The sequence below is a fragment of the Halyomorpha halys genome, unplaced genomic scaffold (genome assembly GCF_000696795.3).
Source record: "Halyomorpha halys isolate HHAL.00 unplaced genomic scaffold, Hhal_1.1 Scaffold467.1, whole genome shotgun sequence".
In the NCBI taxonomy this organism is placed as follows: domain Eukaryota; kingdom Metazoa; phylum Arthropoda; class Insecta; order Hemiptera; family Pentatomidae; genus Halyomorpha; species Halyomorpha halys.
In genome coordinates, this window is record NW_027114004.1 from 13,574 (window position 1) to 24,169 (window position 10,596).

At 30.5% G+C, this 10,596-nt stretch overlaps 1 protein-coding gene across 1 annotated transcript in view; it reads left to right on the forward strand.

Annotated features, from left to right (window-relative positions):
- Positions 1 to 10,596, forward strand: part of dop (microtubule-associated serine/threonine (MAST) protein kinase dop) — a gene marked incomplete in the record, with an annotated part of 102,490 nt that overhangs the window by 11,465 nt on the left and 80,429 nt on the right. The window contains 4 exon segments of the mRNA XM_067051257.1: positions 3,465 to 3,567; positions 5,915 to 5,981; positions 7,006 to 7,114; positions 7,415 to 7,432. Of these exon segments, the coding sequence (XP_066907358.1) occupies positions 3,465 to 3,567; positions 5,915 to 5,981; positions 7,006 to 7,114; positions 7,415 to 7,432 (297 nt within the window).

Consider the following 10,596-nt stretch of genomic DNA (forward strand, 5'->3'; position numbering starts at 1 on the left):
ATCAAAAAAATGTAATTTATAAATTTATATATGTCCGATCACAGATTGATCAGTATGCTGTGTAGTGTAGCAACCCGATGTATTTGGGCAGCATGATTGAATAAATTTCTTTCTCTTCTTCTTCCTTGTCCTCGCCCAATAATACCATATCATCAGCATACCCAAGCGCCGGTATTTTACCACCCAAAGTTAAACCCTTTTCAGTATTTATCACATTTTTAATGAAGTATTCTAGTGCTAGATTAAATAAGATAAGTGATAAAGAATCGCCTTGTTTTAAACCCAACTGGAACTCGAATTTCCCAGAATAATGATTACCGATTCGTACCTTATTAAACGTTTTGGTTATACACATCTGTACGAGATTTACCAACTTTTTTGGTATTCCCTGATCAATCAGAATATTATACAGCTTCTGTGGTCAATAAAATCGTAATTCTTTTGGAAATCTACATAAAGCTGATGAACTACCCTGTTGTACTCCAACTTTTTCTGCAAGATTTGCCGTAAAGATAAAATTCAATCAATAGATCAATACTTCTGAGGAATTTCCACCGACCATCCCCACATCCGCCATCCGTGGGATGCTCTCCTACGCAGTAATGAGCCTGCGCGAGGCAAATATATTTTAAAGAATTTTAACATGAATTTTTTTGTAACTTCTGGAACAGCCACTATTTTTTATTCCTCCTTACCATAGTTGGTAGAGTTATCAATTTTGTAACTTTTTATATAGTTTTCATTAAAGTAATCTAAAATTGAGGTGAAATAACTTATTTTTCCTCCTCTTGGACTGGACTATTGGTTGTATTTGTCTCTACAATATACTAAAAAATATTACTACCCAACCTTTTGCTTAGCAAGACTAGCAAGGTTTAGCGACTAGTCCACTTCTATTATAAATTTATGTGAGGAAAAGTTTATCAGAGATGGAATAACTAGAGTAATAATTTATTATATGTATAAATCAGTGAATTACTATTCACTGTATTATGGTTATCATCTTGTGTTTGGTTTTCAGCCCCGATGAAGGCCTGAATTTTAGACTAAAATATTGGCACAAATGTAATAAATTTCATTTATTTTTGTTGATTATTACTCTATGACGGCACCTTTGACCATCTTTTCTTTCTTTGACCATTGGTCAACAAGGTCCAAGTTATTATTAATTTATTAGTGGCTTTAAATTCTTGTCATGTTTTTGCCATTTAGTTTAATTAAAATAAACTGAAAATTATAAAAGTATTCTGGGTTAAGGGTATTTATTGGTTCCTGATTTTGACTTTAGTATATAAATTTAGTAATTTCCCTATGTATTTATTGACGATAATAGGTCAATAATCCTGGAGTCTATTCTTACTTTCCAATAGGAATTTTTTCTTCTTTTAAACTTTCTTTTTTTGCATACACCATACTCATTATTTTTTATAATCCTAATTTATATATTTATCAGATTAAATCGCTGATTTATTTTTACATTTATTGAAATGTTTTATAAATTTTGGTTATTTTGTAGGTTTAATAATTATAATATAGGAGTTGTTTATTTTATTTTATTATATAATTGTCAATGATATTGCCAATTCAAAGTATCACTGCGTCAACATTTGATAAATTCTTTTAATTAGTTATTAAATGATAGTAGTCAATAATATATAATCATTAGTGTTTGATAAAGTAAAAAATGTTGTCAACCCAGGAAAAGTGAGGGAGAATTTCTTCCAGCTACTTTGCTAGACAACCTTTATAAATAACGGCCCACAAAACTGCAGCCTTTGAGAGGCCTTTCCTAAACTGATCCTCGTCCCTATAGAATTCCATTCCTTCTTTCATTTCTTGCACCAATACTTTTGTAACTTACATATCCTGCTTTTTTAATGACTTCCTAACCATCCAGTCCCCAAAGAGTAGTAAATATATATTCTGTTTTTTAATCATAATTCGTAAATCGTTAAATGGTTAGAAATGTTTACGTATTTTATTTTTTGTGTCTTGTTTTTTTACCCATTTAATACAGAATATTATTTTGAAATTTTCAAGTGTTAGACAATGAACCTCCCTTTATCAGCTGAGGTGTTCAGATTATATACAAATCAAAAGTCATAAGTAATGTAAATGGATGTTTCTTATATTCATTCAAAATTATTAAATATGGATATGTACGTTATTTGCTCTTTTATGTTAATTATTATTAATTCCCTTTTTTCTATTTATTATAATTAGTAGTTACCTCATGATTTATTATTGCTTCATGATTTTATTTGTTGATTCTTTGTATCTTTCTCGTATACAAAATAGAAGGTATACAAAATTTCATTTATTTCAATCAATTACACCCTCAAAAATGTAAAAAAAAAATTTCCTTCAGTATTCAATAACTTAAAAGTTACTATTAATGAAAAAATAAAGTAAGTTGAGAGAAAGAATCAAAATAAGTTGTGTTTTAAATTGGCTTATAATGATTATCTTCATAGGAATAGCGGTTTATAAAATATTTGCCAAAATAAATTCACATGTTGATTTCTCGTTATTTGGTAAACGAAAATTAGGTTTTTGAAAAATTAAAAATCTGGAACTGTTATATATATATATATATTGCATATAGGTGTTAAGCAGTACTCAAATTGAAGCAAGTTCACCATAGTGTAGTTTATAATAATTATCTTCGCTGGAGCACTAGTTTCTATGATAGTTGCCAAAATACATTCACAAAAGATGTATTTCTCATTATTTGTTAGAAAAAAAGTTAGATTTTGAAAAACTGTATCTTAACAAATATTGAACATAAAGAGCTCAATGATCATAGAAAATTTACTATACTTTTAAATAGGTCCTTATATTTTTTTTTGTCCAGCAGGTAGCTTTAAACATATTGACCCCTGAATGAAAAATTCATGAAATTTTAAAAATTTAATTGGTCTCCATTTTGTATTCTAACAAATGTAAGACGGCTGATATATATTATTTAGCTCCTCTTTAAAGGCATAATAGACTGAAGAAATGAAAATTTTAGTAAAATGAGACACATTTTTTGCATTGGTTTTCAGACCATTACACACTATTTTCATTTTTTGTAATGTTATCCTAAAGAAATTTGTCTTAGAATAAATAAAGAATATTATTATTATTATCTATCCATAACAAAAGTGAGCTCGAGTGTCTATACTATTAATAATCATGTTTGTTGATTCAGTTCTTTTTTCCGAGATTTTAACCAATTTGTTAATTTTTAGTTTCTGGTACTGTGTTAATATAATTACTTTGAACTACTGTTCATTTGTAATGTAACTGTTTAAATGAAAAAATAAAAGTTGCAGAACAACTAAATAGGAAATATGGACAGGAGATAGGAAATAATTAACTTAGGATTATTTTATTGATTTTTTCCCTTCTTTAATGTAATTATTTTTAAATTACAATAATGTAATTATGTAATAATGTAATTATTTTTTCCTAAATTACAGAAAGACCCTAACCTTGGACGCCGCAGTAATAAAATGTTACAAAGAAAGAGTTTGATTGCAAATACTTCTCCAACTATGCCCAGATGTCAGTCTCCTCTTTCTGGTTTGTAATAAAGTTTATTTAAATTGAATTGTGGTGAAAATTATTTTTGGGGTTATGATTTTTATTTATATTATTCTGGGAGTTATTTCACTATGGTTACCTCAGTTATTTAAAGTCTTACTATTGTTATATTTAAAATATGTTCAAGATCCGATTAGAACCTCCCCCTCTTCCACCCAATTTTTTTTTTTTAGCCAATTTTGTAAATTTTTCTAGTTCTTCTCCTGTGTGCTTAACTCTGGAGTTTCCAGTGGAATGAGGATATTTTTAATGAAGAGTCTTCATAGTAATAATTCTAAAAAAAATTTGTATCTAATTTTTCTGATCTGATGCATCCAGAAGGCATGAATCACTAAAACCCTCAGTTTGTTTCATGATTTGTGGGAAAACAGTTTAGGATATCAAATAAACGTTAAGGAATAAATTGTTTGAAAACTGAGTTTCTCGTAAGAATTAGTCAACATGAGAATTCGTCGTTATTACAGGTATTTAGTTATCCTAGGCCGGCAGATTAAAATTAAGAGTAAATTAAAAAAATATGACAGATTCTTACAGGACATTAAATTCTCAAATGATTCCTGTTTTTACCTTTGTTTATTATTGATTTACACCTTCAGGACACATCAGATAGGAAAAATCACGTATATAAAATTGTTTTAGAATTGGCATTAGAATACTTCATTGCAAATACAAAACCTTTTTCCATTGGAAATTTCCGAGTTGAATGTGATGGAAAAGAACTGGAAGAGTTACCAAAGTTTACCTCACTACCAAAAGAATCTTCATCCTGCTTAAATTCACCCTACCAAGTTTTGTATTGAAATTCTCAAAACTATAGGAAGATAGTACAGTTTCAATCAAGTCTTAAACACCATTTATATGCATAAAAAAACTCATTTTCTAACTTTTTATTTTATTAATATCTTAAGAGTTTCATACACTTATGCATGAGGCGAATCTTAATTAAGATGTCTTTACCGGAACATTCAATATTTTTTAGTATGGAACCTAATTATGATTTTTGTTATTTAAATTTTGTTTAATCTTAGAAATGTTTCGTCTTATTTCTTTGTCTTGCTTTACCTACAATGTTTATTCTGCCTTTTGAATTTAAAAAAAAAAAAAGTGAAAAGAACTATTATTTTTATAAAAGGAGGATGGTTCAGGTGTGGTCAAAAGTACTGAAATAGTAATTAAACTATTTATTATGAGCTAAATTTTGCGTACATAAATTTTCATTTTATAAATCGTATAAATGTTCACATATTTTAAGTCATAGTTAGCCACACCTTAGTATACTTTTATTTCACGTTATATAGTATCTTAATTTGTTACATTATTTTAGTTGTTTACATCTTTTTTAGCCTGGATGAAGCCCTGCTACATTGGGTAAAACATTGGCTCATAATAAATAGTCTAATTACTATTTCAGTTCTTTTGACCGCATCTGAACCATCTCCCTTTTATAAAAATAATAGTTCTTTTCACTTTTTTTTAAAATTCAAAATGCAGAATAAACATTGTAGGTAAAGTAAGCTAAAGAAATAAGACAAAATATTTCTAAGATTAAGAAAAATTTAAATAACAAAAATCATTATTAGGTTCTATATTAAAAAAAATTGGATGTTTCAGTAAAGATATCTTAATTGTCATTCGCCTCATGCATAAGTGTATGACACTATTTGAGTTATTTTGACTGCACCTGGACCTTCCTTTTTTATATTACACATGGTCAATCAACGATCTTGCGATATTATTTTTATGTTAAACTAATGTGCAACTTATATGCATATGTTAAGATATGTGTATTGAAACATTAATATTTTTTTAGTATTGAACCTAATAGTGATTTTTGTTATTTAAAATTTTCTTAATCTTTGAAATATTTCATCTTATTTCTTTGACTTACTTTAGCTACAATGTTTATTCTTTATTTTGAATTTCAAGAAAAAAAAAGTAAAAAGAAATTTTTTTATGTTAAACTAATGTGTAGCTTATATGCATTAAATTGCTTCTTCCTATTTTTTTTTTTAAATTATTTATTTTCTTTCTCAAGGAAGTTTAAAGAATAAAGTACCATTACTTTTTACTTTGAAATCCTGAGAAGTACCATGGCAGTCAAACATATCATTTATTTTATATTTGTGTCTGTACATTTTCAGGCTTGATTATGCTAATTATAGTGGAATAGAAATCATAAAAGAAATTATATTATTTTTTTTTATTCTTATTAATAAAATTTTTGATTACTCATTCATCATTTCATGGTATTTACTAAATAAATTCTGATAATTATAATGATTTTAGAAATTGTTTTATTGATATTGTACAATATTTTTGTTTTTAGCTGGAAGTCCTTTGGATAGTCCTCGTATGTCACCAAATCAGCATTTTCCATTTGTTGCTTTGAAAAGGTGTGACTCATTTATTTTATTTTAAGTTAATTGTAGTGTTACATAATTGGATTATTAAATATCACCTCATAATTTTTTTTTTCTAAGGTTACTCCTATCATAACATAAATTCTAGTATTAAGAAAAATATATTTATGTATAGATAGTATTCTTATCTTTTTAACTATGTAGTTGGTGGAATTAATGTTTTTAGCTAAAAAATTTACTAATTAATGACTTGTGGTTTGGGCAGAAGCCTTTTTTCTTAAATATTTGTGGATTTTAGTCAAAAATATTTAAAAACAAAGTTCACTGAGTATGCTTTTTAAATAAAATATGTTTTTAAACCATCTCTCTCTCTTCCCACACAGTCAATTAAAATGCCCTAGTGACATACATTACTTGGAAATTAAGGAATATAATTGTAGACTCCTAACCTTGTGATAAAAATAATTCAAATTATCTGTTATTATTTATAAGCTTGGAATAAAACAATACTTTGCCCAATACACACCATACTAAGTTCACTTGAGTGAAAAAACTACTTAAGTATTTTGCTTATTGTGCTTAAAAAATCTCCAACGTTCTTTTTCCATTAGTTTTCTATCCTGTGTTAAAAAAAATCCTTGGCAAATTTACAAATTGATCTAATATTCTCATACATTATTATCAAATGTGGCTGAGTGAATAACACACCAAATAATTGGATTTCAAGTTGTCCTACTATAGTGTTGAACGTGAATTTTTATACAGGCCCTGAAAAGCTTGTGATCTGAGGTTTAGGCAACTAGAGTTAAAATTTAAACTGTATTGGTGTGACAGCCCTCAAAATTACTTACCTATTTCTTGGAAGAAATCCACCTTAAAATTATTACCTTTCAAGGTTGTGCCTAATCTGTTAAAATCAGCAAAACTAACAGCTAAAAGATTAATACACTAATTTTTTGCATTTATACATTTACTCGGGTTTCTATCATTCTCTTTGATGAACCCTTTTCTGTTTTAAAATATTACTTGTATAACTGTTTATTTCTTTATTTTGTAGACCATTTAATCACATCAGTAACGATGTAAGAGGTGATGGTAGAAGATGGTCAGTTGCATCACTTCCTTCTTCTGGCTATGGGACAACTCCTGGCAGTTCAAATGTTTCAGTATGTATGAAATTAAAAAAATCTCATTCCAAAAATGTAGGAAATTTCTTTCGTATATGTGTTTCCAGCTAAATTTTATTTTCATTTAATTATGTGTAACCAATTTATGAAAAAGTTATATCAATTAACAAATTCATCTATTATCCTATTTAATTGTTGATAACTGATAGACCAACTTAATCTTAAAGTGTAAATCTATTGAACATGAATTGGTATGGTTCTTTATTTATTAAGTCATAATTTTAGTTTAATAAAACTGTTAAACATATCAAATCATATGTTAAATTCTTATCTTTTCAGTCTGTTACGGAATACCAGGTGAGTTAATTATTTAGATTGAATATATGTTTCATTGGTTGCAGATATATAATATTATTTAGGTGTTATAGATAAAAGTGTAATAATGGTGTGAACTTAATTAATTTTTTACTTATTAAAATGAACTAAAAAGATTAGTTTGGAATTAGAATCATTTTTCTATGAATATCTTTTGACAATTTCAACAAATTGTCAATTAGAAAGTCCAATAATTTTAAAATGTTTATATCTAATAAAAAAAAATGCACTTACATGAAACGGTATCTATATTCTGCCAACCTTAATAAAATTGTTGAAGCTGCTCACTCTACGATCCATCTGCTTATTGCACCTTCTACTTATTAACCTCCACTTGCTCCTATTTTTCCATATGAAATATATCTAAAATAAAAATGATGGTTAATAAATTTCCAATACAAACTATATCTGTTTTTTATTGCAGGATTAATAGTTTAATAAGGGTATTGTATGTTTCTGAGCTTTGATTTTTGATAACTCATTATTATTTCATGATCTGTTAAAGATTGAATGATTGATTATGTTATGGACCCCTTAGTTGTGTATGAACTTTTACAGTTCTGATCTATTTATTTGTTACTTATTACTTGTTGGAGTCAGAAATTTGTTTATAATTGGCAGGATTTAGTTTTTACTGTCTAATCTTCAATGTAAGGAGAGTATTGTAACCAGATTAAATATTCGATGTGCAGTTTTCTACAGATCATCCTGATGCAGTTTTAGAGTCCACTGAATAAAAAAAAAAGAACATTCCTGGGCTTTGATCTGTTTGTGCCATTATTATCTCTTGAATGGGTGTGTCGATTTTGTTGCTTTTTTTTTTTGTATTGTTGGGTTTTCGGCCCCTTTTGCCTGTGTAACAAATTGGGTACCATGTGCATAATAACAGAAAAACATGTTTTTCTTTATACTAAAGGGTCAAAGCAGCTCCAATGGTTTTGATGAAACTTGCTTTAATTTTTCTACTTTAAGAATCAACTTTTCATGCGTGACATAAATTTATGAAAAAAAGTAGGCGAAAAATTTATGAAGAAAAAAACTTCATTTGAGCATAACTTGAAAAGTTAAAAATTTTTTTATGATTATGTTTTGTTTATATTGAAAGGTAATGAAACTTAAAAAAAAAATCATCGAAATCAGATGGCTGGCTCATGGATCCACTATGGCTTTGTACTCATGTTTTTAATGTCATTAGATGTGCGGTTTTTAATGGATCCATCCATTTTAGAGCTCTTTCCTTTTTTTTTTTTTTGTTTTTAAATAGTATTTTCATAAAAGTATTTGAAAGGCAATTCAATTTTCTACAAAAAAAGTTATTAAAATTGGACTAGTATTAGCAAAGATACGGCATGTTGAAGTTTAATGAACGTTTCATTTAGAAGTATGGACTCCTTGGGAAGCGTTTTTTTTCTTCCGGCAAAGAAGCACAGTGGCCACAGAGGGCCTATTGTATGCCGTCCCTCCTCTGTTCAAAACAGGTCAATTGCCTTTGCAAATCTGGACACTATAAGGATCCACTGTCTCACAAAGTTTGGGGTCCATGATACAATCCTTACCGAAGATAAGAAATCAATCGAGTTCTTGCCACTGCATCACATCTGCAAATGATGTGGTAAGCAGTCTCTTCATCCTTCCTGCAGAATCTGCAGATAGGAGACTCCTCTTGTTTTATAGAGATGGTTGTTTAGCTGACAGTGTCCCGTATAGACCTGTCACCCATCTTAAAATACTCCTATCCATATTAAGAAGACAGCTACTTCTTTTCGGGCAGGATCCCTTGAGGAACATTTTTGATTGTTCCATTCCTCTGGTATTTCTCCAGAGTAACCCAGCCTTGCTCTCAGCAATTTTTTTGATGTGCCTCTTCGCATGGCTGAGACTAATCCCACATATGGGGTCAGGTGTAAAAGGAGCGGACTCAGATCCTTTCCTTGCTAGGTAGTCCACTCGCTCATTACCTTTAATGCCTTTATGTCCAGGCACCCATTCCACCCAAACCTTGTTGGCCAAGGAGAGAGAGTTCAAGTTAGCCTTACACTCCTCCACCAATTTAGAGCGGGTTACATAGTTGTCCAGCGCATAGATGGCTGCCTGACTGTCCGTGTAAATCGTAATTAGCCTTTCCCTCGTGCTCTCTTTTATTAAATATTGGCACAGACATTTATGGCAAACACCTCAGCCTGGAATACTGTGGTGTGTTTTCCTAACGAGATGGATGTGCCTTGATTAGCCATGTCCATCCTCCATATTCCTGCTCCAGATCCTTGTTCCATTAGGGATTCGTCTGTGTAGCAGTTTATCCCATTACACGGCTTGTGTGGAGTAGACCCTTCAATCATTACACTATAGTAAGTATTCTTGTATTTCTTCACCTGATGATCAGAATGCATAGCCAGGATTCCGTCTTCATTGATCCTCCTGAACAGTCTGCCATGTCCCTCATAAGTTAGGGAATGGTAGTTCGTTCCTAGTTTCATAAGCCTATGTGCAGAGCTAAGGTCTTTCGATCTAGTGTTAGTGCACTCTTATAAGTGTCCCAACAGCCTGTTCTTTTTGCTGTGTTGAAGAGTCTCCTTGTGAGTCCTCTCAGCCTAGCCAATTCCTCATTCCACCAGGTCTTATTCCTGTTGGTTTGGATCCTGAATACACTGTTATTATCAGTGTAGGATCTTATGATCGCATCCGTCAAGGACGTGTTAAGGCATTTAAGCTGCCAGGTGTTCCTTATTGTTCCTGGACTACTCTTGGTGGACTACACTGGACGAGTGGCTATGGTTATATCTATGACTTCAGCCCTCACCTTATTGACAAAGGTAGCCTTGCTACCTCTGTTGAGGACCTCTAAGTCATGCCCTAAAAGATACTCTAAGAGAGACTCACCTCTCTGATTGGTGTCTGTGCTCCCCCTGCGCCAATGATGGGCGTTGGCATCCTTGAAAACCACTACCTCATCCTTCCCAGCCAGCCCATCCACCATCTTCCTCAAGGCCACCGTTAGAATGGCCTCTTCATAGGGGAGATAACCAGAGGCAAATATCACCTCCCTATGGGTTCTCTCTTTGAGGGCCAACTTCGCTGCTGCCAAGTCCCTGAAACATAAATCCCAAAGAGGCAGCATCTTGAGTTTACTCTTATACAGGATACAG